We start from the raw sequence: 27,935 nt of genomic DNA, 5'->3' as shown, positions 1-27,935 counted from the left end.
GCCATGATGCCGGCAGCACTTCACTCACTTTACAACCAACTGCCAAAGCCACCGAAGAAACTTTTTCCTATTAAAGACACATGGATATAAAGATAACCAACAAAGTTATCAGGAGTGGTCCCAGGGCAGTCTAACGCCGTCCCGTCTCCAAATGATACATGAATCGAAGAGTTTATAATCGTACACCCATCCCGTCGTATGTGGCCCCTCCTCTTTCGCCGTCTTGCTCCCATAAGCAAAAACCAATCAATAGTAAACGCCCTTCTTCAAACCGATCATGCCCTGCTCCCTCCCCTCCGTCTTCACCTTCTTTAACCCAAAGTCCCCAACTTCTAAACCAGCAGCCTGGACGTCTGCATTTGTAAGCGTCCCGGCCTGACCTGCGGTCTTCCCACCCTTGCCATCATTACTCGTCTGCCTGGAGCACTGGAAGCTCCCAATTTCCGGCATATTAATAGCAATACCAGGAAAGGTCACCTGCTTGAGCGACTCTCCTGTGCACACAGCCGTCTTAAAGAGCGAGCATACAGTGCCTTGATCTGGACCGATTGATGCGATACCTCCGGGGCTACCTTGAATGTGGCATTCCGTATTGGGTTGCGTCCAGCTGCAGTCGCCAGCGAAATTGGGTTTTGTGCAAGTATAGTAGGCGCCAGGGAGACCACGACGGGAAAGGTGACGTGTTATGGGCGAGGCTGAGGTGGTGGTTGTGGTCGTGATGGTGAGCAAGAGGGCTATGAGTGCGATGGCTGTGTACATTGCTGGCTTTGTTTTTGGAATGTATGGGACGATGATTAAGAATTACTGGGTGGGTTTCTACGCCGTGCGTATAGCGTAGTGTGCGTATGGGTATAGTTCGTTCTTTGAAAGATCACTGGGGTAGATGTTTCAGATGCCCTTATGACAGTCGCTAGGTGTCTTTATGACGAGATCTTGGATTCTTGTGAGCCATCGGGTATGGTGAGGTCCTTGCGCATGTCGTACACAAAGGACTGGGTGGTTACGAGAGCTCGTACCTTGGAGTAAAGTGGCAGGGCGACGGTGCATCAAGCACAAAGACTGAACTTAGTCTCTTTGTCGCGAACGATAAACATCTACAAGGAGATGTGGAAACTGGTCGGCGTGGCTCCATGGCGAGTGACTACGCCACGAATACTCTTCAATGGGCCATGCGGAGACAAAGAACTCGTATCGGATATAAAAAAGTGAAAAAGTGCCAAAATATCCAGATACTAGGGATGTGAGAAGGTAATATGTGCCACGGTTGCTGCCGGGTGCAGCCCGCAACGATGGCGCGACATGGGCGGGCTGTTGCTGTGAAACGTCACTCCGGCGGGGCTAATGATGAGATGCGGCACTCTGGGACCAAAAGGGTCGCAGTCCTCGCAAGCCCATGTCCCAAATCATCTTACAGCCGTGAGCTTGCCGGGTCGGGGAACTGCGTTCGCCTGATCAGTGTCATCAATGTGTTGCCGCCAAGCTGTCGCCGATGCCGCCATCACCCACTTGAGTTGACAGGTATGACCAGGGGCGGTCGATTATGATCGTCAGGTACAAAGCCGTGAGGCTGCTGCGGGATGCTACTATTGGTGGATAGCGAATTGATATATCGCCTGGTCGTATCTACTAAGATTGCTGCTCTTTGCTCTGGTTCTCAAAGTTGGTCGTCTAGAAAGCAAGGTTGAGCGTGTATGTTGGAAGCATGATGACGCGCCTGCACCTGCCATCCTCTACGCGTCGACGCGCCTACCAGACCCACATTCCTGGCTCCGAACACTAAAAGCAAAAAGTCTAATACGACTTCCATTCCTCGCGTTGCGAATGGCTTCATTAAAAGCGAATACACGTAGTCATCATGAATAAACTCGGTCGTAATTTGCTTGCTTGTTCTACAATCACTCTAGGCACGGCAGCGGAGGGTCATCCTCGTTTAGCTCTAACAAGCCATCACATCTCATTTCCTTTTATCAAACCCGACACGATCTCCAAATGCTAACACTTACTTGATAAGCATTTCGTTCGAGAACGCGGCACTTCTTATGCATAAAGATACGCGTTCCACGATGAGTTGCGTCTTCCGAAACCGCGAAACCCCATGCGTTTTGTAGCTAGGGTCTTATCTGTGGGGTTCACCCGCACGTCAAACGAGTTTCGTAGTTGGCTTGCGCGGAAGAGCAGGGCCCGGCTGTGGTTCTTCCTATTGCGCCTGTTGGACGTCAGGTGGATCCATGGTTCCGTGTGCGAGTGTGTACTGCAACCTAGAGGTATACAACCTCTTCTGCAGATGCCCGTGTTGAGGTAAAAAAAACTGGTGAGTGCCTCCCAGGTGTAAATCATAATTTATTGTAGGTGAGAAAGCTCTCTCTGTATGCTGCAGGAGCTTTCAATATTCTCACTGGTCGTGTTCATCTGTATTGGTACAGCATTTTCCCGGCTATCACGATACCCGCTTTCCGAACCCGCATGTAGGTCAGTATACGCGACGCGGCTGTTCATTGACGTCTAGCCCTCTTGCGCGACCAATTCTCACTACCTTCTTGAGATGACGGACCAGGGTCCGATTGAACAGACTCGGGGAATCCTCGACCACCGGCTGTGAACTGGAAAGCTGGTACTGGAGGTGCCTCTGCCTCAACCTTGCGTTCTCGCCTGTGATGTCCTTGATTTGCTGAAGCAATTCTTCGTTCGTCTGCTTCATCCTCTCCATTTCCTGCATCTTGTCCTTGGGGTTCTCTTGCACACGGAGAAAGGCGTTTGCGTCAGCTAATCGCTCGATCTTCTGATGTAGGACAAGGACTCGGTCTGCGTGCGAGGCCTGCATCTTGGAGACTTTGGTCTCGTTCTCAGATCTGAGCGTAGCGATCTCGTTGGTCAGACGGTCGACTTTGTCTTGGAGGTGTGGCGATGGTGACTTGACGGTTCGGGGCTGGGCGGGCTCTGTGCTTGGCTTTCGGTCTTGTGCCGTTGGTGTAGACAGCTTTGCGACCTGTTTAACAAGAAGATTCTCATACGCCTGCTTTTGTTCCTTCAATTCCTGGTGGTGATCCTGCTGCATCTGAAGCATTTTTGCTCCAACCTGCCTTCTGAATGTGTCCATCTGTTTCTTGTGCTTGTCTTCAACAACCCGATCGTAGTCCAACTGGTTCTGGACATATTAGATCCGTTTGTGCTCGGCTGCCTCAGTCGCGAAGATTACTCTAGTCAAGATGCTATGCCATCCCCTTATGTTATGTGCCAACTCGGGACCAGCTGTGGCTAACTTTTCAGGATCGACCTCCTCTACAGCTTTCGCGCTGTCCTTCATGGTATCGAGCAGAGAATAGAGTGCTGTATGTGGCGCGGTCGAACTGGACGTATAACTATTACCGATATACTTGTATGAGTGACCTTGAGCCGCATGATTTACTGGTTTCTCATTTGAAAACAGCGACATGATCTTGGCTTCGGCAATATCGGAGTCGTCCCGCTCTCCCAGTAGGGGTGAAAGCAGGGTCGTAACGTTAGGGTCTCCAACATGCTCGCCCAGCGAGCGCGCAACGGCTTCTGCAATGTCGTCCTCCTCATCCTTGATGGAACTGTGAGTCTCTGAGCTATCTGGTGCGTCTGACTTCTCCTTGCCCTTTCCAGGTCGTACAGAAGGCTTCTTCAGCATTCCTTGTCTGCTCTGCGATCCATTGGCATGTGGACGATTCACTGCTTTTATGGTAGCTCGCGCCGCCGCCCTGAACTTAGCGCCGTCGCTGTGGGTTCCACGAGTGCCGCGACTGATTCGATCGAAGGCCGCCTCGCCCCTGGCTTCGTTGTCAACATCGTGAATAGTCGCACCCAGTTGGTGTGGGGTGCGAGCGGAGTTAGAGTAATGGCTGTATGTTACAGGTGGCCGGGGTCTGAAGACCGGTACACAATGTCAGTCTACGTCTCTCACGCGGTTCATAGAGGGATGCTTACGGTACACCAGAGGGACCGGCTGGCAGTTGCGGATACATTATCCGATATGGTCGTGTCGGGTTGGTCTTAGATTGCAAGATATGTTTCGTAATCGAGGTGGAAGTCGATTGTGAAAGTTGATGGGTTGAGTGCAAGTTGAGCGTGAGAAGTGGTCGTAGGAAACCGTACGTAAGTAGAAAGCGACCAAAGGCGCCGGCGAGTGAGAGAAACAACTACTATCCACAATAGGAATATTGGATGACAACATGACGCGATTGGCAGACGACGTGGGACTACAATAGCCTCCATGAGCAGGTAACCAGAAGTGAAAGTGAAGGTGAAAACCTGTACTACTGACGTTCAATGACACTTGCCATTGCGCCTAATCATACCATCTGCCCTCGATAGGGCCTCTCTATTGCTTATCATACATGCGCAAGTCTTGATCGTAGATGCTGCACTTCTTCTTTCGTATAGTCCCGGATCTGTCGAGGATCTTACCACCAACACTTTACAGTAGTATATATATCCTAGTTCTTCTCATTCTGAGCTGCGCGTGGGTACTGGTAGTGTCTTGGGAGAATGATGGGTCGTCGGCTCGCGCTGTTGAAAGCTTGTGTGGCGATGGGCGAGCTGTCTGTCCTGATGGTGGTACCGATGGCCATGAAGAAGCTGGGATACATATAAGCATGTTGCAGTGGGAATGTCGAAGCATAATCATGCATACCCAAAGGTTGCTGCCGATCCCATCATGTACTGACCCAGTGTGCGCAGCATTCCGTTAGGTCCAGGGCCAAAGCGGACGATGTTGGTGAATCCTACAATAGTCAGAAGGGAGCATTTCCCGAGAATGTTTGGGATGGCGCGCACCGAAGATGAAGCCGATGATCAATCCGACAGCTGTCAAAAAGTCAGCTCATGCAATCCCCGGGCTGCCATGAAGCGTACATCCACCCATCATGCCACCCATCTTCACTATGCGCTGTTAGCTATTGCCAGGCGCGTGCAGATACAAAGCCCTACGCTTGTCTAGTGTTGAAGGGCCGTGTGCCCCTTGGGGCATTGAACCGACTGGTACCGGCATCGTGAAGCTCTGCAAACGTCGAGGTGGTGAAGGAACTCAAGAGGGGAACTTTGATTGTCCCACTTGAAGCTGCAGTCTCGCCGCGGCTCAGTCAACGCCAAGGAAAGAAGACGGAAATCCGGGGAAAACACCACCATGGATGCACGAGGCAGCTAACACTGGGCATTATCAACATGGCGTTAGCGCGTCCAGCGCAGCTGTACGCAAGATAATAGAGTCAGTCTCGACTCGCATTTCTTTGTGGTTGCTACCAACTCTCCCAACCTGATGTAGCGGCGCTTGCCGATTGCGCACGTGACTCTCTCTCAGACAGCTGGCTGGCCCTTTCACTGGCCGGCTGCAGGTGCGGCGGCGTAGGAATGAAGCGAAATAGTGCACCTGGTCCAGAGCAACAACGATAGTTGTCTCGTCTCGCAGTGGTTTTTTGATCCGTGCAGCCCCCCTTCTCCACGTCGCCATTACGCCTGAGCCCAGGAGCCGTCGTCTCGCCCACCTGGCCAGTAAGCGTTGCAGCGTGCCCAAGGCCGGAACAAGACCTCCTGCTCGTCGAAACACGCTGGAGGCTCCATCCATACCGCCCACCCCAACCCATCGAGCAGTCTGCCTGGTGGCCTCGACTGATATTCACGCACTTGCTAGACCGTGCTGCTGTGCTTTGCGCCCGTCTGCAGCGCCTTGCATCGCCCTAACGTCCCACGGGCTCTCTACCGACAGCACACGACCGAGACGACGACGGCGGCAGAGCCACCAGAATCCCGCCCGCGACGCATTTCCAAGACCCGCCTCCATCGCGACGCATGAGTGCATGACCGGCCTCGCCATCTCTCCTGCTGTTGTTGTCGCTTGCTCTCGGCGTCGTCACGCTGGTGTCGCGCCGCTAAAAACGGACAAGACGGGAATCGTGCAGGAAAAGTGACCGGACACTAAACACGCCCACCTCCTTCCCAGCACACGACCTCGCCAATGACGGCAGTTGCGCCCCCCGTCAACTATCAGAACATCAATCGGCAGGCATGGAGCGCTGAGGGCGTGTCCAACGGAGGTGGCATGTTTATGCCTCGGAAGAGCGCTCAACGTTCCAACTCATCGTCAAGCCTCTCGTCACAGGCGTCTGGCACATCGACCATATCCGCCTCATCATCTGCATCACAGCCAAACGGCACCCCGCAACAAAACGGCACCGACTGGGCTGCCACCCGCAAACCGAAAGCACCCAAGGGACTATGGCCTGCGACCAAGACTGAGCCCATCGCCGGAATCACTGCTGCACGACCCCAACCCATCGCGTCGGCAGGCCCAGCGTCATCAGCCGCCTCGGCCATGAGTGCCCTGCAAGCACCTTCCGCCATGGTTCCCTCCCAGCACAATGGCCAAGTACAGGCCCAGCAACAGCCCAACGGGGCACAGCGCGCACAGGGTCAGGAGAGCACCGCTGTACTGCATCTCGTCCCCATGAATGGCACCTTTGAGCGCAAGACTATCACCGTACCTTTCTTCCCCGACGTTCTGCGCATTGGCCGGCAAACGAATAACAAGACGATCCCCACGCCACTCAACGGATACTTCGACTCCAAGGTACTGTCAAGGCAGCACGCCGAGGTGTGGGCCGACCGCCAGGGCAAGATATGGATCCGAGACGTCAAGTCGTCCAATGGCACTTTCGTCAACGGCTCCCGCTTGTCACAAGAGAACCGAGATTCTGACCCCCACGAGCTGCGAGAACAGGACATGTTGGAACTCGGTATCGACATCGTCAGCGAAGACCAAAAGACTATTGTCCACCACAAGGTCGCTGCGCGCGTTGAGCATGCTGGCATCTACGCGCGAACCAGTAGCGAGATGATCGACCTCAACTTTGGCGAACTCGAGGGGCCACAACTCTCCAATATCATGGGCGGCAACCCCCAACAGCAAATGGCAAACATGCGTGGTCGCACACCCAGCCAAGGCTCTATGAACGGTCAGCGACTCCAGGGCCCAGGCGCCATGGCCAACTACCCAAACGCTCTACAGCAACCCCGACACCCTAACTTCTGGCTACAACCGATCACCATGGAGCAGGTAGTCAAGAAGCTCAACGTAAGTCTGGCGTGTCTGCTCAAATTAACCCCCTGCTAATTGTAGTAGACCGAGATCAAGGCCGCAAAGCAACAGTCGCAGGACCTTCAACAGACTCACCAGTACATCAACGCTATCCTCTCTACAGACACCAAGAAAGAACCTGTCAAGGCTTCGCCGATCAACCAGGTCAGGATATCTCCAATCAAAGACGGTAGCATAAAGGCGAGATTCTCAGACCCACCTGCGCCGCCTCCACAACAGCCTTTACCTGAAAAACCCGATGTCGCATCCTCTCTCAGAAGATCCGATACCGAGCGTCCAAAGACTGCGTCCCCAGTCCGCTCTGATGCACAGTTGTCCACACTTACAGAGGCCCTGACCAGTGCGAAAAAAGAGATTGAAACACAGGGAATGCGGCTACGAGACTTGGAAACCTTGTTGAACGAAGAGCGTCGCGCAAGAGAAGATGCTGAAGAGCGAGCGGCCCGACTCGAACGCGAAACAAACAAGGACCATGGAGATGCTGAAACTGTGGTTGGTGACGATAAGACACACGAGCCTGAAGTAGCTGACGCACAGCGCGAAGAGCTCACTGGATCTGAGAACGGGTCCGCATCTCCCACTAGTGCCGAGGACACCACCACTCGCTTGCAGCAACGTTTGGAGGTTATGATGTCCGAGATGAACGAGATGAAGCAGCAGATGGAGCGGTATAGGGAAAGAGCCGAGACTGCTGAAGCCGATCGCAAGACTCTGGCAGAGATGATCGAGAACATCAGAGAAGACAATGCAAAGACCGCTAGCAAAGAAAGCCAACGGCGAAGCAGGAGCAACAGCGCGTCAACAAGGACGACCACCAAAACTCTCGTTGAAGGATCAGACGGCGAAGCTGAGGAAGGCGAAATCATGATCATCAAGGAGAAGGACCTTGACGAGGACGGCCCAGAAGTGTCCATTCCCACCAAAAACGAGCAGAACGGGCATGCTGTTGGGTTGAACGGCTCGAAGACCACGGGGAAATCTAATTCCTTGGTCGCCCATCGGCCAGATCGAGACTCCATGTACTATGGCGGTCCGGTCGGAGCCATGGTTACAGTCGTTGCAATAGGTGTCGCAGTCATGGCCATGCTCAACCAATATCCCAAGGCTGAGCGTTGAAGAGGTGCATAATAGTCTTCTATCACTACGTCAAGAGAAACTGGCCTTGTGAGGGCAACATCACAGGGTCGAGCCCTTGAGGAGCGTATCGTACGTCAAGGTTCGAGATATCGTTCTTACAAGGTTGTGCTCTCTCTTAAGCCGACATACTACGCTACGCCACGATACCCGCTTCTGGACTGCTTGCGACAACATCACTTGGATGTCCGGGACCCAGTGTTGTATGATAGCAATGCCGCCCACGGGAACATTGTAGTTGCGATGGTTCAAGATAGAACTGTCTATCAAAATTGTCTACGCCATCACTATAGTCCATTATGGGACACCGGGAAGCCGAGAGGTACCACCGTATCGGAACACCACAACATCTTTCTTTTCCATTCCAGCGTAATTTAATGGGAGGTGCATCGGCTTGTTTTCCTATCGGCGCTCAGGACGGTGTCATCTCTGGCCTTGCAGGCGTACTTTCGTTGGGAACTTTCGGAAGCATTGCAGGACTCTCTAGTCCAAACAGTCATTCACTGCGGTCAGCGAACGATGAGCATTTTCCTTTGTAGCAAACACGACTAGCTTTTCCTTTTTCCTTTTTCCTATTGGGACTTTGGGAGTTGGATGATACGCATGAACAGGCACATAGTGTGGGAGCAAGTGAGCAAGCAGGAAGAACCTTTTCACACACTTCAATGATATATACTTGATTCCTTCTCATTATGCTTTGACTTGGAATATGAACTCGTGACTGTGATCAATGTTTCATTGTTTCGAATGTTAGGTGCTCTCGTTCGCTACTATGTAGCTGAGGTGTGTGTGTGGGTATCTACATGTTTGACTTTCCGCCGTGCAACTCTAATCCTCGCCTATATTCGTAACTTCACTTCAGTCCAATACTAACAGTGACAGAACTTAATGTGCGTATCCTTGTCTCCGGTACATCATCTGCTTCTGCCTCGTCCCCTGGCTCTCCTGGTCCCTCTTCTCCTCTTGCATCCCGACTTTCAACCTCAATATCATCAATGGCACTTACGTTACCCATCTCAATCTTGACCCAGCAATCCTCTTCGGACTGGAAATGTAATCCCAGTTCCAAGGCCCTCGGAATCGCTCGTCCTGTTGCTTTGAGATAGATTTCTTCCCGTCCTTTGTCTTTGCCTTGCCCCACAATCCCTCGTTTACCCACATTATTATTACTGCTACCTGTCCTGCCCATCTCTCCTACTATTTCTGCTTCTACATCTCGCGCTTCCAGTCGTCCGTTTGCTTCTGCATATCGTCCGCCTCTTCCTCTTGCTTTATTCAGGGAATTTGCGGATTGCTTCTCGCGCTTTACAACCTCATTCAGCAACTTGCGCACGCGCTTCACGGTAGGTATGTAGGGTGTCGTGGCAGTTATGTAGAGTGTTTTCGCAGAGCCCGACGAGGAGAAAGGCGAAGAGAGTGGGGCGTGGAGAAGTGGCCGAGTGACAATCTTTGTGTCTGAGAAACATTAGACTGGGTCAAAATATCCGCGCAGTGATGGGTATACGTACTTTTGGGAAGTTTGGGGAGTTTTTGGCGAAGTTTGGCATTCGTGGTACGTGGTTTGGTGGGTTGTTTAGGGTGTAGAGAAGTCGGAGAGGGTTTCTTCGTGGAAGGATTCGGTTTTGAGGTCTTCTCTTGCTTCTCTGATGTGCTGATCGACGAAGTGGTCTCGCTGGATGGTGGTTGCGGTTGCCCGCATGGAGGTGTTGCGTCTGTCATGGCTACATCTTCCGGCTCTTGGAGCTTGTTCTGAGGCTTGGCTAGCCCATTTATTGATCGCTTGACTCCCGCCATGGTAATGTACCGGTGGAAAACAGATTCCGTAATTGCGTGTGACGGCCTGAGGGTTTTGGCGGTCGCAAAAGTCGAGTCGCGTCGCGTCACAAAAACTTATCGATAAGTTGGCTGCAGGGGTACCCGCAGCTCGGTAGCTCCTGCCTGCTCCCCCAAGTCCTCAGATCCCCGAAGACCGTTAGGAACAACACCCAATCAATAGTAATGGCCAGCTCTATTCGCCAACGACTCCAACACATCCACCTTCCGGGCCCTGTTCCCTACGCGACAGCAGCCCGCCTCCAGGAACTCCTCGTATCGCGCTTCCTCGCCTCGAAACCGCCATCCAATGTTCCCCCACCAGCACCACACATCATAACTGCCGAGTTCACCCCTGTCTACACTTGCGGTCGACGAGAGATCGGTACCGTTTCACCAGAGCAACAAGCCTACCTCCGCAAACCCAACGACACAAACATTCGCGCAGACTTTGTCGAAGCTCTCCGTGGCGGCCAAACCACCTTCCATGGCCCAGACCAACTAGTTGCCTATCCCATCATCGACCTACGTACGCATAAGCTTACGCCTAGACACTATGTCTGTCTGTTAGAGAAAAGCCTGATAGCCACGTGCGCAAAATACGGAATTAAAGCCATGACTACAGAGAACACGGGTGTCTGGACGACTCCGGATGACAAGATTGCGGCGATTGGAGTTCATATGAGACGCAACATCACGAGTCATGGAGTTGGGCTGAATGTCAATACAGATTTGTGGTGGTTTGATAGGATCGTTGCGTGTGGATTGGAAGGGAAGAGGACGACTAGTTTTGCCAAGGAGGGGGTGGTGGGAAAGAGTGTTGAAGAGGTTGGTAGAAGCTACGTGGAAGAGGTGGGAGAGAGGTTGCTAGGCGTAGAGGGTGTGGAGAGAGTTGGGAAAGAAACGGTTGATGAGTTGTTGGAGATCTCAAGAGGCGGATGAAGGTTTTCGATGCTACACTAACTTGAAGATATGACAGCAGATGCACGACAACCAGCATATTGACATGAGACTGCTAGCCAACTGACGTATGTTGAAGGAGATGAGAACCTAGCAAGGTAAACAAACTCTCATAGATATTCTCAGACAGGACATCCGAGTTGTAGTCGTGCCGCTCGGATGTGCCATACCGACACCCGTTACTCCAGGACATGAGCCTGAGCTGCATCGCCACCATGGCAGATAAGATCAGCGGTACCTGGCTCTTCATGAGAAAAGAGGTAATGCCATGGCCAGAACGACCAACGTCGACGTCAGTAGTACGTAAAGTAGAGAGGAATGGGTAGAGTCAAAACAGACCGAGGGCTTCAACTGGAATCTAAATTTACGTCAAATGACAGAAGGGTATAAAGCGAACAAGGACAAACAGGCGGATTGTCGTACACGAAAAAGAGAAACGGTATAAAACTACAAGCTCGATCCAGCCCATCGTGACTCATAAACGTCTTCGCTCCAAAGCTTAGAAAGAAAAGGAAGGTTTAGCCCTGCCAAACATTCAGACAGCATGAGAGTGCATCTCCGACTGTCTGAACCGCCACCACTTCTTCTCGATATCTCCTTCTCTCAAACCTCCCTCGCTTCCCCGATCAACACTTCTCGCACCTGTACTTCCACTTCCCCTTGCAATGACCACTGATGTGTTTCCCAAGGTACTCTCTACGTCCGCGTTCCCTCCACTTGCCACCCCGGCAGCGCCACCACGATTCCGCCACTGACTAGCCTGTAACTCATACACATCTTCTTTCTCACCTGCCAGTTCCTCCAGCCTCGCTCGTTTTGATTCAGGAACGAGGAAGCTTGTCAGCATGCCCAGGAACATGAACAATGCAAAGATTTGCATCACACCATGAATCCAAGGCGTAGGATTATCGTGCGTAGCTCCTCTCTTGATCATGGGCGCAAAGAAGATTTGGGCAAACACTGCGCCTAGCTTGCCCATGCCAGCACTGAAACCATGGCCTGTGCATCGTACTCTTGTTGGGAAAATCTCCGCTGGCGTGATGAATGTTGTGGCATTCGGTCCAAAGTTGAAGAAGAACTGTGCTAGTACGTAAAGCACTAGTAAGTGGGTTTTAGTGAGTCCCTGCCAGGCGAAGCCAAGGACGCAGAAGATGATGGTCAGGATTCCGAAGCCAGCTATTTGAATAGGCTTCCGACCAACGGAATCGACAGTGAAAACAGTGAGCCAGTAGCCAGGCAGGGCACCGGCGCAGATAAGAACGATTTGGCCCGTGGCTGTGTTGCGCAGATAGAGGTATAGGTTGTCGCGTTGATCGAAGCCCATCGTGGACATTAGAGAAGCGGAGGAGAATCCGAGGCCGTAGAAAGCTAGGTCTAGGAAGCTATCTGGATGTCAGCTACTTCTGCAACTGTATGGCCAAATTGCATAAACTTACAACCAGGACATAGATGTGCCGAACAAGCGAATAGCTTGCTTCTTTTGCGAGTAGAAGCGCAGTACTTCCATCAATGTAGGTCGCGGCGTCTTGTATTTGGCCATCTCACTGCGCGTCTTCGCTTGCGTGACCGGATTGACCACATTTCCTTGCTTTCCGTAGCGGTATTTTCGCGCATCGACCGAGGCCTTCTCGACATCGTACAGCACGTCGAACGTGTATCGTGGCGTTTCCGGTACTGTGAGCCGGTAGTAAAGTGCGAACCATCCGGGGATGCCACCAAAAGCAATGATAATGCGCCACATTTTGTCGACACGCATGGCACACTGCCCCACACATTCTCCAACATTGGCTACTCCAATTAAATCGTCTTTGAATATTATGACTACAATGAGGGTTACCAAGGCTGCTGCAAGTTGGCCAAGGCCTTGCATGGCGAAGACGGCTGCGATAATACCGCCTCGGTATTTGGTGCTGGCGAACTCTGCTGTGATGACCGCACTGAGGGGATCTGGAGTAGTGGTCAGTAAAGTAAAGGCTGAATGTTGCGTTGCAAGAGCATATTTTGAGGGATAGTTTTCTTCCTCTTTGCTTTGATCGAGCCTCAAAACATTCGAAACCGCGAGAAATTCAGTTTGTACTCACAGTCGCCGCCGACACCAATCCCCATTACAACTCTGTAGAAAATGAGCACACCCACGATTGAAACAGTGGCTGATTCTCCGCAGAGCGATTGTGCAAGTGTTGTGCAGATGATGATCATCAACTCCACTCCATACATCTTCTTTCTTCCTAACAGATCGCCCATATATCCGAAGATGCATTGGCCGAAAATGGCACCAGCGGATGTCGCGACTTTGATCGCTGTATCGGCATCATGAGGCATGACTCCCTTGTGTTCGTCATCCTGCCAGTATACAATTCCTAACAAGATGACAGCAAGGTTGATGGCAAATAGCTGGAGATGTTAGTTAACTTTCAGCCTCACCTGTAATCTTAACCACCAAACTCACACTGTAGGCATCGGTAAAGAACCCAATTCCAGTCACAACCGCTAGGCGTATATGGTACCATCCAAACGGTGCTTTATCTACCTCAGCGAGGGCCATACGCCGGCGCTCATTAGGGTCCGCGATATGGGTCTAGTAGCCTAGTTAGTTATGAAGTGAGAAGATAAGGCTAGGATCATCATATACATAGACTCCGGGCACATCTCGGTAAGCTGCGTTTCCCACCCGTCCAAACGAAAACATGAGTGGCAAAGGAGGTTGATGCTCTGGAGGGAAGTGAGCGCCGCAGTTCGACGACGTCCATGAGAGGATGAAATGACGGAAGGCTATGTCAGCCCGAGAGCTGCAGTAGGTACAAAACGCAAGTAAGGCTGGTCGGTGGGGCAGCTGTCAGACGAGACATATACTGTATTGCGTTACGATATAAGGCCTGCAGCAACGTGCTGCTGCATGGCCGATATTCTTTTGGGAACGCCAGGCCCAGGCCGAGAATCCGAGATGTTGAACCGTGAGGGACCTGATATCATGCCGCTTGACATCAATTGGTAGAAGGCCCGAGATAATTCTGGACAAGCCTGTTGCGATCAAGTTCGGCAGCACATGCCACAGGGGAGGCGTTGAGAGTTGCACCACAGCGCGCGTTCACGTTTTCTCGGTGTCGCTTATGATTGGTTAGTCGAACCCAAACCCCAAAATACACCCATGTCGCTTTCGATACTGATGGCACGCCCTGTGTTCCTGTTGGCCAGTATCTTCGTAGGAAGACTCGAAAAGAGCTCAATGGAACGATGCCACGCCCGTCAGGGTCTGGGTGCCATGGACCGTTCTCTTGGGATACGTCCATGCCATCGTCTAGTCTGGGGTAGATGGTGAGAGAGGTGCACCATGTAGACTGCTGATCAATGTTCAACCAAGCACATATCCGCGTGGGGGGTAGTAAGTCTGGACTGACTGACTCAAACCGCGATCTGCGTTATTTCCAATCATACTGGACTGTGGCTGGCCATGTGGGCATAAAGCATTGGTGGCGCTTCTAAGTCTTCAGCCTTCTCATCCAGAGTGTGTGGGAGAGGATGGAATGTGCGGCAATGAATCTGTGGTCGGCGTCCTGGATGGGCTTGCATCGACAAATCGTTGTGGGTTCACTGGTAGGGGTGACAAAATGAGCGAGTCGTGGATCTGGCAACGTGCGCCAGGTAGCAAGTCATAACGAGACTTAGCAATACCCAAGACTGTAAAGCTAACTTTGCAAGAACTGCGGGCCTGCCCAGGAGAAGTTTCACTTTGGCAGCTTCGACTTCCCGATTCGATCCCGCTATTAAGCTCAGCACTGGGCTTTCGTTCCTAAAGACCTCTAACATCCTCTCGTTCGAAATCTCAAAACTATCGGTCGCACAAGTTCGGCATCAGCATAGGTCTCAAGCAGCATGAGCGCTGTGATGGATAGGAAGACAACAAGCACTCGATACCGAAGCTCAAAGAAACCCTTCGTCAAGACTCAGGCGGGTATGCATTTGCTGTGTGCGAGATCTCTGGGAATGGTCTATCTCGTCCAGGTAACTGATGACTTTCGTAACCTTCGAGTACGGTGCTTGGTGACTGCGTTTTATGGCATCTGGCAGCGATGTGGCTTGTAGGAATAAACCTAAGGCTTCGCGCACCGTTAAGAAGAAATCGCGGCTTGTAGAAGAGTAGTATTGAAACACCTGTAGAGCATAACGCTGTAGCTAGCTGCGAAAATAGTCGCGATCTGGAAGGCAGTCATGACGTCCGTAAAGAGATGGCTAACAGGAACGTATTATAGACGGTCCATGTAGCAAAGGTCTGCCCTTTCAGTAACAAAACATGTATACACTTTCTGTGAAAGATAAAAGAAGGCCGAGAAGGGTGAAGTTCCAATAGTGACGTGTAGCTCTGGCGATGTTCAAATTCAAGTTCAAGTTCGTGTTCTGGTGTTGCGCGCACCACTTGATCAAGTGGAGCTATCGGCACCAGTCCGTAAACGGCTAGCCCCACACACGTTCGAAATTGTGTCTCGCTAAGCACATGTCGATTTCGCTCTCGCACGACGAACCCGCGACAACTCCCACCCTCGATACTAACAACAGCGTCACCAGGTATGATGCTCCACTGCACTCTACAGACAATCGATTACTGACAGTTCTTGCATAGTCCCCAGCCAAAATGAGTACGCCAGACTCCCATCCACACACGCAACCACGAGCTTCGAGACTGACTACGATATAGCGAAGGGTACCTCCAGTTTCGGAAAGCGCCACAACAAGACGCACACGCTCTGCAGGCGTTGCGGTACGTGATATCTTCCTGGATGCTGGCATTGGAGATGCGAAGGCATGGACAGAGGGACAAGGGCTGATTTCAACGTTTAGGTCAACGATCCCTTCACATCCAGAAGCACACCTGCGCCTCATGCGGCTACCCTGCTGCTAAGACCCGCAAGTGTACGTTTGTCTGAGACGCGCGCACCGAGAACGAAGATTAACATTGGACAGTCAACTGGGGCGAGAAGGCCAAGCGAAGGAAGACCACCGGTACCGGCCGCATGCGATACCTCAAGACCGTCAACCGCAAGTTCAGCAACGGATTCCAAACTGGCGCTCCCAAGGGCTCCAAGGGCCCCACCGTCAAGTCCTCGTAAACGTATCAAGCATAAGGTTGACGACGAGGAGGAGTAGAGGCGCGATGAAGGCCATTCGGACGGGTGCATGATCGGAAAGCGGGTTCTTATAGGCAAATGGTATTGCTCGGCATGGGGCGTTCTGTCATCCCTCTCCCGGTTGCTGTCCATCCCACATGACGAATGAGGATGGCATCACCGTTTGAGCGCATAGCTCTGGAGGCATAACTACGGAAAATTCATCATGTTCTGTCACGAAATGAAAGCATGAATCAAGCCACAGAACGTGTCAATTGATGCCGATGAGAGGAGACGTACTGATCAGCTAGAGAAAATCGAGGCTTGCCGACGATCGTTCCACCGATACACCTAGCGAAAGACGGAACCATTCACGCTTTGTATCCTCAAACACTAGCATGCACACGGATGCGTGGCTGATACCTGCGATTTACCACTCGAGTGCAAGACAATCATACCAGCTACAGCCCTAGGCATAACTCGATCGTTTCAACATTCCACCAACAACTCACCTTGTTCATGTTGTTGTTTTGCTCGGCTCGATAATCTTTCCAACCAAAGGGCTTTTTGTTAACATGCCAAGCTAACTACCTATACAAATCTTATGCATCATTAGGACCTCATACACCGTGCCTCTAGTTGCCGAGGACAACAAATCCGCCACACCATCAATCGCTTCATGACTACCCCTTCAGAACCATCTTCTCTCCTCAATCTTAGTCCACCATCTCCCTGTCTCGCCTTCCTCTCTCGGTCCCACGAATTCTAACACCTGGTTGCCTTTCCCAATCCTGATGTCCAAATCGAATATGTCGCTCGCGGTTCTTCTCTCATCCTTTACGCCCAAGCAAAAGCTAGCCCTCACGCGCACACCACTCTTCCTTTCCTTGGCTACCTCACTCAAGAAAGGTCCAATGTCTCTCGCAACACGATACGCGAGCGCCGAAGGAGTGAATTTGGTCTTGAGTTCAACAGCCCAGCGGTTAAAGTTCTGAGTCCGTGGCACCACGCGTGGGTTACCAAAGTTAGGAAATTGTCCTGGGTCGACTGGCTGGTCGTGCGTTGGCGACGCCGGAGGTGTCACAATTGTGAGTGCTGTCGAAGAAGGGGAACGCGTGTCGAGCCAAGATTGGATGATTTCTGTGTCTCGGTAGGAGTCTTCGTACCAGGTCATTAACCAGAACGAGATTACGAGTTGTTTAAGATTGTCAAAGGAGCGAAGACCTGTCAGTAAAGGATTAGTGCTGGGTGTTGTGTATGACAGGATCGGGCAACCGTTGTAGCCACATATCTTGAGCTCTTCGACTGTGGATGCATGGTGCAGGGCAATGGTTTGGAGGAGTGGTGCTTGAGGCGGCCAGCCGTAATTCGGTTCGAAGTCAAAGTCCAAGGGCATAGGGAAGCCACGGCGGTAAGCGGCTAGGATGCCAGCAAGGTCCTCATCTTCAAGGTTGTAGACGAAATCGGAACCGGATTGACCAGGGTCGATGGCTGCGAGTTGCTGCCCTCCCGCACCCCATGTGTTTCCTGCAGGGAAAGAAACGCCAATCATAACAATTTTCTTGATCGGACACCAATGTAATGCGCGTAGTAACTCTCGCTTTTCGTCACGTGGTATACCACCTTCAAGCTTGATCTGCTCTACTTTCCGCATGTGAGGTACAAATTCGTCAATGAACTTTCGTCGGCGTGTACGTTCTTGCATTTCTTCCATGGTACTACACTTAGCTGTAAGTGGCTCGCCAGGTCCTGAGTATTGCGTGTCAATGCGTAAGTCTGTCAATGTGTTTGCCAAATGCGCAACCAAAGTCCGGCATCGGTTCTGAGTGTCAACGGACGGCTTAACGTGGTTGTATATTCTGTCCATTGGCCAGCCCAGGCACTGTATCTTGGGGTGCGCCTCGAGAAATTCCAAAAACGGGCCTTCCAGCAGAAAGACGTTTTGAGGGAGTATCGTAAGCTCCAATACAGCATTGCGAATCTGAAAGGCACGTAGGTGCGGAAAGCGCAGCTTGCTGAGTGCAGACAGGAACACTTCAGCATCAGTACTCGAAGCAGAAGGCTCGGCATTCCTCCGTCGCCAATTTATCCAGTCTAGATTTAGACTGGTGAGGGTGGAAGCGGAGTTTGCAATTAGCCACTCCATTGGGGGTCTGAGGTCAAGCACGAACTGTCCAGGTGATATAGGTTCGGAATGTACCGGATTTGCATCAACGTAGTCTCTAATGTCCGAGAGTTCTTCCCACATGATCGCATCGTATGCCCTGGCCTTGTCTCTCAACTCTTGTGTTGAAGAGCGTGGCCATCGTTCCGGTAAACCCTCATGAGAGATCTGGATAGTGGTACCAACGAAACCTCCTGCTCCATTGTGCATCTGATAATATTGCCCGCCACGCGAAAGCGAAAACTCCATGAACTGTAGCTGCTGAGTTTCCGTTCGATCCGACATGTCCTTTCCAAGTCTACGCAGACGAATACTTTCAAGTCCAGTAGGGCTGTTTTGCAAAAGCCGGAACAGCTCGGTCTTGTCGAAGCAACAGCTCTCTAACCACAATTTGCGCACGGGCATACGTTGTGGGCGACTATGATCGAGGAAGCCAGCGACGAGTGCGTTTGTGAGCCTCCAATGCCCGTATACAATCCGTAGTGTGTGCACGTTGATCAAATTGGGTATCGCGAGCTTGACGAGAGTATGGAGTCGTTCATCCTGCGAGAGGTTGTCGGCGTCGAATCGCATTCGTGGGAGTTCATTGAAGATGTTCGGCGCCGGTAGGTGGCATCGATGGGAGAGTGTCTGAACTTTGGATGCGATTGCAGGGTTACTGAAACGTTAGAATGGTTTGTGTAGCAGACTTGGTGTACCTACGTCGCAAGTATGTGCAGTTTTTGGACAATAGGTGTATCGTCGTGCTCATCAGGTTCTCCACGGCCTCGCTCCCCCCACAACAGATCCGTCTCCTCGTTGAGGTGCAACTTCCATTGGTCGACTAGGCAGACGTTCTGCCACAGTATATCCGTCGCATGCTCATTGAGGGTCTGCGAGACTAGGGCGACGTGTTTGAGCGTAGGAGTGTCGAGGTAGGCGACGATGAGTTGAAGCAGCTCGCTAGGGAGAGACTGTAACTTGGAGAGGGATCAGCATCTCTCGTCAAACCAAGGCATCGAATCAAACACGCCGCATAGTCGCACAAGATGGGCATGGTGCGTCTGTAGAGCGAACCAGTCTTGTGTCGGAGTACATACAGAGAGTGGGCGACTTTCGGCCCTTGGATCTGGCGGCAACGGCGAGGTCATGACGTCTAATACAGTGCATGTAGGAGTCAGACGTGATCACAGATGCGCATCCATACAGAGGGCGAAGGTCTTAATCGCGCATGTTGAAGAGTAATGAACATTGGATGTGTGGATTCGTGAAGCCTGGGCAGTGATGTGCATCGACGCCATCGGTGGGGTCCCGCCCCCCACAGCCACCCCTGTCCACCTAGACATGTGAATGCCACGCCACCAACAACGCAGCGCGCATCGTGTTTACTCGTCATCAAACGACGATACATTGATTGCAGGAGCTTTAAGTCGGGTTGTAGACACGCCGCTGACTTCGAGCGGCTTCAAGATTCCTTCCCTGCTTTCGTCGCCGCATCCTGTTGATCTTTCGGACCCCTAATCATCCTGTACATGCCAATACTAGGCGACACATCTTTAAATCCATAAAGCGGGTATAGTTTTTGCGCTGGACCGTCGGCTACAAGGCTTACATATGCCAGAGGTGCGTGCTCGTCCACGTAGTCCAGAAGCGTCTGCACGATGCGCTTTCCCAGTCCTCTACGCTGATGATCTGGGTGCACCGCGATGTCCACCATAATCAGGAAGAGCGATCCATCGCCGACTAATCGGCCCATCGCAACAACATCCTGTGCAGGCGCAGGAGTCGTGTCGTCAAGCATGTCTTTTCGTTCGTATGCGACGATGCAGCAGAAAGAGTTCGCGAGCGACTTGGGCACAGCTTCCATTGGTGGGGGTGTCATACCGGCGAGCTTGCGGATATCGTGGTACCTTTGCGGCGTCGGTAGGCCTTCGAGGATGACATATTGTGATTCGGCCATTGTGAATAGAGATGCAATGCTTGGACTAACAATGTATTAGATCCGTAGGTGTTGGTATTAAATACGTAGCATCTCGGAGTGAAAGCGGAATAGAACGCGGCACGCCCTACGTCGGTCTTCACATCGCGACTCAACACAAATAGGCTATTCAATGTTTCTAAGTTCCGGGATACTCTCGACACGTCTACAATTCATTGGCCTCATCCGCACACATGGTTCGTCGTGGTCGCATTACGAGTGCAACACTGCACACAGTCATAGCGTAAAGAAGCAACCGCCTGCTGGTTTGTTCGTGCACTCTGGTGCAATGCTCTGATCCGCGCTGTCATCACGAATTTTCCAAGTACCCAAACGCAACCCATGCTGGAGGATCGACTAGAGATAGACAAGGTCGTCAACACGACGTTGAAAAATTTGGTAGTCAAGCTCTAGTTACAAGGAGAATATAGCATCAAGTCTGAATGTAGTACACGTGCAGACAAAAGTGAACAACAATTCTCGTTTGGTTCGTGCTGGTTGTCCAAATGCGCTGGTGTTACTCCTCAAACGTCCAAGACTATGACTTTGCGTATCGCGCACAATCGCCGAGGTCTGATGATGGAGCAATCCACGGAGAACGCGGCCCGCATGCTTCATCTATTGAGTAATCTCTTGACGTCGTGTCCAGGGAAGGGCGATATCAAGGCAGAACCAAGATTCGGCAGGATGTGTCGCACTGCAGCTGTAAAGATTACCCTACATGAGAACGAATTTGGACGACCCAAGGGCGTCCTCGAAGCTGCAAGCTTATGCGACTTCGAGATACTGTAATGCATGTGATCGTGTAGACTGCAATAAGCTCAGTCGCATGATGTAGTGTTTTTTTTTTCTAACTTTGGACGCGGAACTTGCGGGTGACGAGAACCAGGTTATTGGGTAGATGACCCACAGGATTGAGAGCGAGCTTGCAGCTGCTCATCAACCAGTTTCCTTCGAGTCAGCATCCTTTGACGATATTCGTCACCCGTGCGCTGTACTACTCAGCGGATTGGCAACCTGCCAGTGGATCTGAAGCAGAAGTGAACAAGTGGGCATCATGTAGCCTGCGCTTTGCCACGCAGCCACTCCGCTGGACCCTTTGTTGTAGTCTAGTATCTCCGTTCTCGCATTTGTAGAACCATGCGGCTGACATCGTTGACTGTCATGAGCTTGTCGGCTAGAAGCACCTCAACATCATCTTGAGAATAGTTGACCGAGTGCGGGACTGAGGCCGATGCAGACGAAACGCATCGAGTTTGCATGTCGGACAAGCGCGTACGTATCCGGATGCGGTGATATCTGCGAGGTCCTGATGCGCCAGTAACTTGGCGCAGAGATCAATCCACCTTTTTTGCTAAACGAAAGCATACTGAGGCTGGGCTTCACGAGTAAGTTGGCATGATAGTCATAGACTTGTGACAGATCGATATCTGGGAAGACACCGGCATAAAGAGTTGCGGAGACAGCTGTAGGAAATTTGTACCTGGCTAGTAAGTGGACGTAAGCCGGAAACCGCAAGTCGCGAGGCGGGTAGGCTACTTGCGTAATCCTTAGTGGAAACATATCGACTACTCCAAATAGCACACCGGGTCTATTGTTTCAAGGCGTAACATCACAAACATCTTGACTCAACACTGTTTCTGGAGACCGCGGAACGGAAACAGGCATCCTGCCTTTCTCTCGACCGGCGTTTCTGCCCTAGGCTTCACCGTCTGAAGAGGCTGACTTCGGCATGAAGGAGGTTGCAGTCGCCGATGGAGGCTGGTGGCTTGTCGTGGGTGAGACAATAGGCTCAGGGTCCAATGCAGGGTAAGATGACGTTGTGCGCAGATAACGAAGACATTTCAAACGAAAGCTGAGAGAAGACAAGAGATTGTGTAGAAGGACGAGCGTCGGACTTGCGACGTCGGCTCTCCTCACTTAGATAACCTGATGTTTGTGGCAAGGGAGCAGGGGCTTTAGGCTGAGAAGGCAGATGGGGCGGCGATCCGCGCGACTGCCGGACGATCATTGGATTTCTGGGCTGTCTCAAAATAGATTAGCCCCATGTGCGGCACGACAAACGACACCATCAGCACCGATCACTACTCTGACACGCGACGGCCACCCGTCACAACGCTGATGTTTCCAAGAGAGCCGCGCCTCTCGGATGCATTGGCAAAGTTGTCAATTCAGCTTAATCGGTCAACATCAGCTGTGTCTCTCGTGATCAGGGAATGCTCCCAGGTTCTTCGTGCAGATTTTGTAAAGTGTCACATATGCACGCAATCTGTATCTGCTTACTCCATTCTGGTAGGACACCCAACAACATCCGCTTTGCGAGCTTGAATGTCAGGTCTTCTGCTACTATCTCCGGAATGTTTGACGAGTCAGGTCTCTGCCAGCAACCAAGTAAACGTCCTTGGGCTACCCAAGTGTGCACTGCATCGTCGATGATTACTCGTTAGGACTATGGACTGCAGCGATCGTCCTAGTAATTTCCTCAAGGTCTCCCTTATCAGCTTGGTCTACAGCAAGCTAAACGAAAACGGTTGCGGAGGAATTCCAACCTATGCCTGGCTTGGCATTGATGTTGCAGTCTCAGCACAGCCAGAAAACTCCTGGTCCTTGCAGGCCACTGAGGTCGTCAAACAAGCGAGGGCACTATTTACGATCATAGCCGTCAAGCTCGTTAGAGGCCATGATCCACTCTCACGGCTCTGACACACAGCGTCCCGCGGCTGCGCGCGGAATATCGGTACTCGAAACTCCTTTCCCTGTTAGAGAATATTGACACGAGCTGGCTTACATGCCTAAGTAGTGACCGTCCGATGATGAGGCCTACAGGTTCTATATGTAGTGCTTCATGCACCCGCATTTCTCATTTGAACGCTGGACACCTTTTGTGACCCGATATTCTGGTTGTCGTCACGCTGGTAGTGATTCTTTCTGTTATTACACAGCTCGCCAGTATGGGTCTTCCTTCAATATTATTAGCGGTAGCTGTGCTGGGTGCATATGTACTATACAAGTGCTGGGATTCTTCTCGTCGGCAGAGAATACCCACAGGTCTCAAGCCTCTACCAGGACCCAAAGGTATGGCACTCTCTCCATCTGTAGATCATGTAGACAAAGCCTACAGCTGGACCCTGAAGATCATACAAGTACCTTGGCTGACGGATATATGCTAGGCTACCCTATCCTTGGCTCGGTGCCTGAGGTTCCTGAGAAGAATGGGTTCATCAAGTTCGCAGATTGGGGCAAGCAATATGGGCCTATCTATCAATGCAACTTGGCTGGTCACAACCACGTCTGGATATCTAGTGACCAGGTTGCCAAAGACCTGCTATCGAAGAAAGCAGCGATCTACTCGGACCGACCACACATTCCGTCTTTGATAGACGACAATCGCTCAAGCGCCCAATATCTTCCCCTCCTCAGCCGAAATGGTAAGGACCGTTGACAAAGGTTGTATTACCGCTGTTGCTAACGTCTAATAGAGGGTCATACTCGTCAAAGGAAATTTGCAAACATCATCATGCGCGAATCAGAGAAGGCCGCGTTCCATCGATACCCTGAAATCGAATCAACACGTATGTTGACCGAATTGCTGGATGCGCCGGACCAATACAATCATATTCTGGAGTCTTTCATCTCACGCGTCACTTGCCGGCTTGCCTGGGGTCACAGCGAAGGCAGTGATGAGCTGAAGCAACGCGCGCGCGAGCTTCTCATCGGTGTCTCACCCACTGGTTCTCTGAGCAACAAGCTTCCATTCCTTATGTCTCTCCCTGACTGGCTCTCCCCACCCAAGGCTTGGGAGAGGCGACGTGCGACCACTGAGCGTACGTGGTTCCAGACAATGCAAGAACAAGTCGTCGACGATATGCGATCAGGACAAGCCGCTCCATCTTGGATGAAGACGTTCTTGGATGGCCGCAGCAAATGGGGCTTCAAGTCCGACACAGAAGGCGCATATGCTGTAGGCATGCACGGTATCGCTGGAGCCCTCACTATCGCTGCTCCTATGCAGACCTTCTGTCTAGCCATGACACATTATCCACAGTTCTTGCCTATGTTACACGAAGAGCTTGACCGTGTCTGTGGAGACCGGATGCCACGTTCAGAAGACCGACCAAATCTTCCTTTCCTACGTGCCATCATTCGAGAGTGCATTAGATGGCGCCCCCCAGTCCCCACTGGCATTCCTCATTACCTGATCCAGGATGACGAGTACAATGGTTATCATATTCCCAAGGGTAGCACGATACATCCTTTGGAGTGGTAAGCCAGGTCAATCTCTTGGATGCATTAGAAAGCTAACTGACTTTCGCAGGGCCATCTCCCGTGATCCCGATCTTTACCCTGACCCTGAAGCCTTCAACCCTCTACGATGGATCAAACCAGAGTACCCCACCTATCAAGAGCCTCTTTCCCAATACCCGACTATAATCAACTCAACACAGTTCGGTTATGGCCGAAGGACATGCACTGGACAGGCTGTGGCTGATGAAGATCTGCTTATTGGCATCGGTGCGATTGCCTGGCTGTTTGATATCAAGAAATCACCAGCAGAATCCACTATCCCACCCGTCATGAAGTCAACGAGGACAGAATACAAGATTGGCATGAACGAGAAGGCTTCAATCTCCAACGAAGAGCTTAACGCAGGTCTAGACACAACAGACCCAACAATGGAAGAGAAGATCCTTGCGAAGTTCTCATATCCTGGATCCGACTCAGCAAACGACGTACAAGAGAAGTCGAAGGCCGCCGAGCCAGCGTATAAGCCGCTGGAATGGGGCGACATCACCAAAAAGCCCGAAGATCCGACACTCGACTACTCCATCTTGCTCATCGCGAAACCGATACCCTTCAAGTTCGATTTGAAGCCTCGCGACACTGTGCGAATGAACACAGTCCGTGGTCTCTTCAACCAGGGCGTCGAGAACGGCGATTATCCCAAGACCCGGAATTACTGGGGTCCAAACCAGGGACGGGACTTACCTGTGGGCTGGGGTAAAGTATAGGACACGTTGTTTGTGACTTGTGAGCCTGCAGATGCAGGCTTGTTTACCCTAGCACGCAGGCTGCGGATGGGGACCCGGCGCTGACCCTGCAGCGCTGATCATTGTTATATAAAGGAAACAATAGTAATTCATTTAGAGCGGGATTTGTGGGTACTGGGTGCACTCGAGGCTTTGTGTTGCTCCTTGCATGGTTTTGGCGTTGGTGGTGCTGTGGTCGTCGATAAGGGTATTACGATCTATACGTTCTTCAGCGCTTTTCTTTTGTATATCTATCTCTCCAGTTAGTTTAGCAATACCCATCTTGACAGTAATCAACATTGCCATCGCTTGCATGTGATGGCGGTGGCATAGGCTCGAAAATGATTAGAGAGCTTGCAGCCGACATCTGCCAGAAGTGGAGATTGGAATGATAGCATGCTTTAGATGAACAGACCGCAGTACGCTACGACTTGCTTTTATCGTGGTTCATTGAGTGCCGACCACCATCACGGATAATTCTTCGGCTCGCACGGCACTAGCGCAAAATATTGCTCCTAGCACGAACACCGTCTAGTCCACGCTCCCGTAGAGTGAAGACGGGACACACGTGAGGCTGGTAAACTCCAGCCACACTTGGGCATCATCTAGCCACGCCTCTGACATCACGCATCCTCGGACCGAACGGCCGCAACGCGACATCGCCTGTTCGCAAACACCAAACACGACATCTCAATGCGCCTAAGATAACTCGGTTCAGCTCACCGCGAGCTCAAGTCGCTAAAATCATGCTCGGTCTTGAATTCACCGCGACGCGTACACAGATCGCATCCTACCTCTTTGGCGTCGCTCTCTTCAGCATCAGCTTTCTCGTGTTCCTCAATAGCTCGATATCCTTCGTCATCACACAGCGCATTGGCCAGTCGCGAAACGTGGGCGATGCGGTCGGCACCCTGGGCTTCGTGGATGAGTTGGTAGCGCTCATTGCGTGTCCAGCATGGGGTTTACTGAGCGACAGGGTTGGCGTGAGGAGTGTTGCGGTCATGGGGTATAGTATTGTAGGTGTTGCGTTATGGGTACTTGTGCAGGCAAAGAATGTGTACCCACAGTTGTTGCTTGCGAGGGTGCTGTTTAGTCTGGGTGGAAGCGCGACGTAAGTTCTGAGGACTTGGGATGCTCAGACATGAGAGGCTAACATCTGACCAGCGCGACTATGGTCACGGCGATTCTGCCCTCGATGACTATTGTCAAGGAAACCAAACCTGATCCGCGGTCGCCGACACAAAGTCGTGGTAGATCGCATGCGCCGGCTGCTTCGATATCGTCCGAACTCACCATTACGCCCGCGCGTTTCCGATCAAACTCCCCGGAAGACCATACACAAGACACGTCCTTGAAGAAGGACTCGGGCGTATCCACGTCACAACTTGCCGGGTTAGTGGGCATGTTCACAGGATGCGGTGCCTTGGTCGCATTGTTCGTTTTCCTACCTCTGCCAACACAATTCCAAAATGCTGGCGAGCGTCCCGCAACAGCTGTGGCAGATGCTTTCTATGTTGTAGGAGCCATTGCTCTTTTTGTGGCACTGGGCTGTTTCTTCGGCCTGCGCCAGCTGCCTGGCGAAGAAGCGAAAGGCTGGAAACGCCTTACTAGCAAAGGCGACTACAAAGACGTAGACAGCCATCTGACACGCGACGTTGTGTTATCTTACCCGCGTCTCTTTCTGGAAAGTGTTCGTCTTGGTTTCACTTCGCCAAACATCGGACTCGGCTACGTAGGAGGATTCGTCGCACGAGCATCATCAGTCGCTATATCGCTCTTCATACCCCTGTTCACAAATCACTATTTCCTGCAGACCGGCCGCTGTAAAGTGGAGTCCAACATTCCTTCCGATATCAAAGTCGCTTGTCCCGAAGCCTACAAACTTGCAGCCATGTTGACGGGCATCAGCCAGCTCATAGCTCTCATGTCTGCACCCCTCTTCGGCTACCTTTCCGGTCGTTTCCCTCGCTACAACATCCCTTTGCTGGTAGCGGCTATGTCTGGAATTGCAGGCTACTCTGCATTCGGATCACTCACAAGCCCGGACTATAAGAGTGAAGACGGCACAGGTGCGATCTTCTTCATCGTGGCGTTACTAGGCATTAGTCAGATCGGCGCCATCGTTTGTTCCCTTGCCTTACTCGGCCGTGGCATCAACAATGATGAACACCCCTCAACAGCCACCTCGGCATCTGTGTCCGTGAACGGAACAACGTCGCATCCATCTGCAGGCGCTACACCGCCACACAGCGCACCCATCACCCCCTTGGACGAAAACGCTCCTTTGCTTCCAGAGCACATACACTCCTCGCGCTCTGCTTCCGCCTCAAGACGAGTTACATCGCACAACCACATTAAAGGCTCGATAGCAGGGACTTATAGTCTGCTGGGTGGCTTTGGTATCTTACTACTGACTAAAGCCGGTGGTGCATTGTTTGATAGCACGGGGCCTGGCGCGCCGTTCTACATGATGGCAGGGTTTAATGCACTGCTTTTCGTGGTTACGATTGTTGTTAGTGGACTGCAGGGCGCCAGGAGGTGGAGGACGGTCGTGTGGGGGTCTTAGAGTGCGATGTGCCACATGGCCATGTGTAAGAATCATGTATCGATGCAATGGGATGAGGCATTTGATGACTTCCTCCTGGGAGGAGGAAGTATATACCCT

The 27,935-nt window shown here is 51.8% G+C and overlaps 12 protein-coding genes across 12 annotated transcripts; 4 read left to right on the top strand and 8 right to left on the bottom strand.

The window, feature by feature from the left end:
- Positions 1–47: 47 nt before the first annotated feature.
- Positions 48–1,181, bottom strand: CC77DRAFT_14484 (hypothetical protein). Its single transcript, XM_018530269.1, has 2 exons — positions 1,017–1,181; positions 48–932 (listed from the first exon to the last, which is right to left on the bottom strand). Exon 2 carries the CDS (start codon positions 757–759, stop codon positions 247–249), a length of 513 nt encoding a protein of 170 aa, XP_018391335.1. The 5' UTR covers positions 760–932; positions 1,017–1,181; the 3' UTR covers positions 48–246.
- Positions 1,182–2,470: 1,289 nt separating this feature from the next.
- On the bottom strand, positions 2,471–3,986 carry CC77DRAFT_1003942 (hypothetical protein; the record flags this gene model as incomplete). Its single annotated transcript, XM_018523233.1, has 3 exons — positions 2,471–3,145; positions 3,197–3,887; positions 3,949–3,986. The coding sequence occupies 3 exons, from the start codon at positions 3,984–3,986 to the stop codon at positions 2,471–2,473; spliced, it is 1,404 nt and encodes a 467-aa protein (XP_018391334.1).
- Positions 3,987–4,457: 471 nt separating this feature from the next.
- On the bottom strand, positions 4,458–5,011 carry CC77DRAFT_1027050 (hypothetical protein; the record flags this gene model as incomplete). Its single annotated transcript, XM_018526349.1, has 5 exons — positions 4,458–4,599; positions 4,655–4,745; positions 4,798–4,827; positions 4,876–4,902; positions 4,951–5,011. 5 exons carry the CDS (start codon positions 5,009–5,011, stop codon positions 4,458–4,460), a joined length of 351 nt encoding a protein of 116 aa, XP_018391333.1.
- A 768-nt stretch (positions 5,012–5,779) lies between these two features.
- CC77DRAFT_13710 (hypothetical protein) lies at positions 5,780–8,389 on the top strand. The gene is made up of 2 exons (XM_018530216.1): positions 5,780–7,090; positions 7,139–8,389. Exons 1-2 carry the CDS (start codon positions 5,975–5,977, stop codon positions 8,228–8,230), a joined length of 2,208 nt encoding a protein of 735 aa, XP_018391332.1. The 5' UTR covers positions 5,780–5,974; the 3' UTR covers positions 8,231–8,389.
- A 256-nt stretch (positions 8,390–8,645) lies between these two features.
- CC77DRAFT_12993 (hypothetical protein) lies at positions 8,646–9,020 on the bottom strand. The gene has a single exon (XM_018530178.1). The coding sequence runs from the start codon at positions 8,937–8,939 to the stop codon at positions 8,745–8,747; it is 195 nt and encodes a 64-aa protein (XP_018391331.1). The 5' UTR covers positions 8,940–9,020; the 3' UTR covers positions 8,646–8,744.
- A 35-nt stretch (positions 9,021–9,055) lies between these two features.
- On the bottom strand, positions 9,056–9,967 carry CC77DRAFT_1045689 (hypothetical protein; the record flags this gene model as incomplete). The annotated part of the gene is made up of 2 exons (XM_018527416.1): positions 9,056–9,703; positions 9,757–9,967. 2 exons carry the CDS (start codon positions 9,965–9,967, stop codon positions 9,102–9,104), a joined length of 813 nt encoding a protein of 270 aa, XP_018391330.1. The 3' UTR covers positions 9,056–9,101.
- Positions 9,968–10,144: 177 nt separating this feature from the next.
- Positions 10,145–11,292, top strand: CC77DRAFT_14009 (lipoyltransferase). Its single transcript, XM_018530231.1, has 3 exons — positions 10,145–10,888; positions 10,924–11,088; positions 11,147–11,292. Exons 1-2 carry the CDS (start codon positions 10,247–10,249, stop codon positions 10,969–10,971), a joined length of 690 nt encoding a protein of 229 aa, XP_018391329.1. The 5' UTR covers positions 10,145–10,246; the 3' UTR covers positions 10,972–11,088; positions 11,147–11,292.
- On the bottom strand, positions 11,279–13,856 carry CC77DRAFT_12990 (phosphate permease). Its single transcript, XM_018530177.1, has 5 exons — positions 13,653–13,856; positions 13,470–13,598; positions 13,102–13,414; positions 12,457–12,967; positions 11,279–12,402 (listed from the first exon to the last, which is right to left on the bottom strand). The coding sequence occupies exons 1-5, from the start codon at positions 13,707–13,709 to the stop codon at positions 11,556–11,558; spliced, it is 1,857 nt and encodes a 618-aa protein (XP_018391328.1). The 5' UTR covers positions 13,710–13,856; the 3' UTR covers positions 11,279–11,555.
- Positions 13,857–15,557: 1,701 nt separating this feature from the next.
- CC77DRAFT_1015249 (60S ribosomal protein L37) lies at positions 15,558–16,336 on the top strand. Its single transcript, XM_018523983.1, has 5 exons — positions 15,558–15,583; positions 15,639–15,654; positions 15,714–15,776; positions 15,857–15,928; positions 15,980–16,336. Exons 2-5 carry the CDS (start codon positions 15,651–15,653, stop codon positions 16,123–16,125), a joined length of 285 nt encoding a protein of 94 aa, XP_018391327.1. The 5' UTR covers positions 15,558–15,583; positions 15,639–15,650; the 3' UTR covers positions 16,126–16,336.
- A 477-nt stretch (positions 16,337–16,813) lies between these two features.
- On the bottom strand, positions 16,814–19,416 carry CC77DRAFT_1003937 (hypothetical protein; the record flags this gene model as incomplete). The annotated part of the gene is made up of 3 exons (XM_018523232.1): positions 16,814–18,944; positions 18,989–19,245; positions 19,366–19,416. 3 exons carry the CDS (start codon positions 19,414–19,416, stop codon positions 16,814–16,816), a joined length of 2,439 nt encoding a protein of 812 aa, XP_018391326.1.
- A 27-nt stretch (positions 19,417–19,443) lies between these two features.
- On the bottom strand, positions 19,444–20,441 carry CC77DRAFT_14275 (hypothetical protein). The gene has a single exon (XM_018530246.1). It carries the CDS (start codon positions 20,223–20,225, stop codon positions 19,731–19,733), a length of 495 nt encoding a protein of 164 aa, XP_018391325.1. The 5' UTR covers positions 20,226–20,441; the 3' UTR covers positions 19,444–19,730.
- Positions 20,442–23,194: 2,753 nt separating this feature from the next.
- CC77DRAFT_923907 (cytochrome P450) lies at positions 23,195–27,836 on the top strand (the record flags this gene model as incomplete). Its single annotated transcript, XM_018533767.1, has 7 exons — positions 23,195–23,318; positions 23,414–23,671; positions 23,723–24,506; positions 24,559–25,246; positions 25,391–25,532; positions 25,880–26,381; positions 26,435–27,836. The coding sequence occupies 7 exons, from the start codon at positions 23,195–23,197 to the stop codon at positions 27,834–27,836; spliced, it is 3,900 nt and encodes a 1,299-aa protein (XP_018391324.1).
- Between the last annotated feature and the right edge of the window lie 99 nt (positions 27,837–27,935).

The sequence above is a fragment of the Alternaria alternata genome, assembly GCF_001642055.1.
Source record: "Alternaria alternata strain SRC1lrK2f unplaced genomic scaffold CC77scaffold_1, whole genome shotgun sequence".
Lineage (NCBI taxonomy): Eukaryota > Fungi > Ascomycota > Dothideomycetes > Pleosporales > Pleosporaceae > Alternaria > Alternaria alternata.
Note: the sequence above shows the minus strand (reverse complement) of the source record. Positions and strands in the feature narration are given on the sequence as shown.

Coding starts and splice junctions, on each gene's coding strand:
- CC77DRAFT_14484 (XM_018530269.1), bottom strand. CDS start 759: ATGTACACAGCCATCGCACTCATAGCCCTCTTGCTCACCATCACGACC.
- CC77DRAFT_13710 (XM_018530216.1), top strand. CDS start 5,975: ATGACGGCAGTTGCGCCCCCCGTCAACTATCAGAACATCAATCGGCAG. Junction 7,091..7,138: donor AGGTAGTCAAGAAGCTCAAC/GTAAGTCTGGCG, acceptor TAATTGTAGTAG/ACCGAGATCAAGGCCGCAAA.
- CC77DRAFT_12993 (XM_018530178.1), bottom strand. CDS start 8,939: ATGAGAAGGAATCAAGTATATATCATTGAAGTGTGTGAAAAGGTTCTT.
- CC77DRAFT_14009 (XM_018530231.1), top strand. CDS start 10,247: ATGGCCAGCTCTATTCGCCAACGACTCCAACACATCCACCTTCCGGGC. Junction 10,889..10,923: donor TGGGAAAGAGTGTTGAAGAG/GTTGGTAGAAGC, acceptor GGTGGGAGAGAG/GTTGCTAGGCGTAGAGGGTG.
- CC77DRAFT_12990 (XM_018530177.1), bottom strand. CDS start 13,709: ATGTTTTCGTTTGGACGGGTGGGAAACGCAGCTTACCGAGATGTGCCC. Junction 12,968..13,101: donor GATTGGTGTCGGCGGCGACT/GTGAGTACAAAC, acceptor CCACTACTCCAG/ATCCCCTCAGTGCGGTCATC. Junction 12,403..12,456: donor GGCACATCTATGTCCTGGTT/GTAAGTTTATGC, acceptor ACATCCAGATAG/CTTCCTAGACCTAGCTTTCT.
- CC77DRAFT_1015249 (XM_018523983.1), top strand. Junction 15,777..15,856: donor CACGCTCTGCAGGCGTTGCG/GTACGTGATATC, acceptor TTCAACGTTTAG/GTCAACGATCCCTTCACATC. Junction 15,929..15,979: donor TGCTGCTAAGACCCGCAAGT/GTACGTTTGTCT, acceptor AACATTGGACAG/TCAACTGGGGCGAGAAGGCC.
- CC77DRAFT_14275 (XM_018530246.1), bottom strand. CDS start 20,225: ATGGCCGAATCACAATATGTCATCCTCGAAGGCCTACCGACGCCGCAA.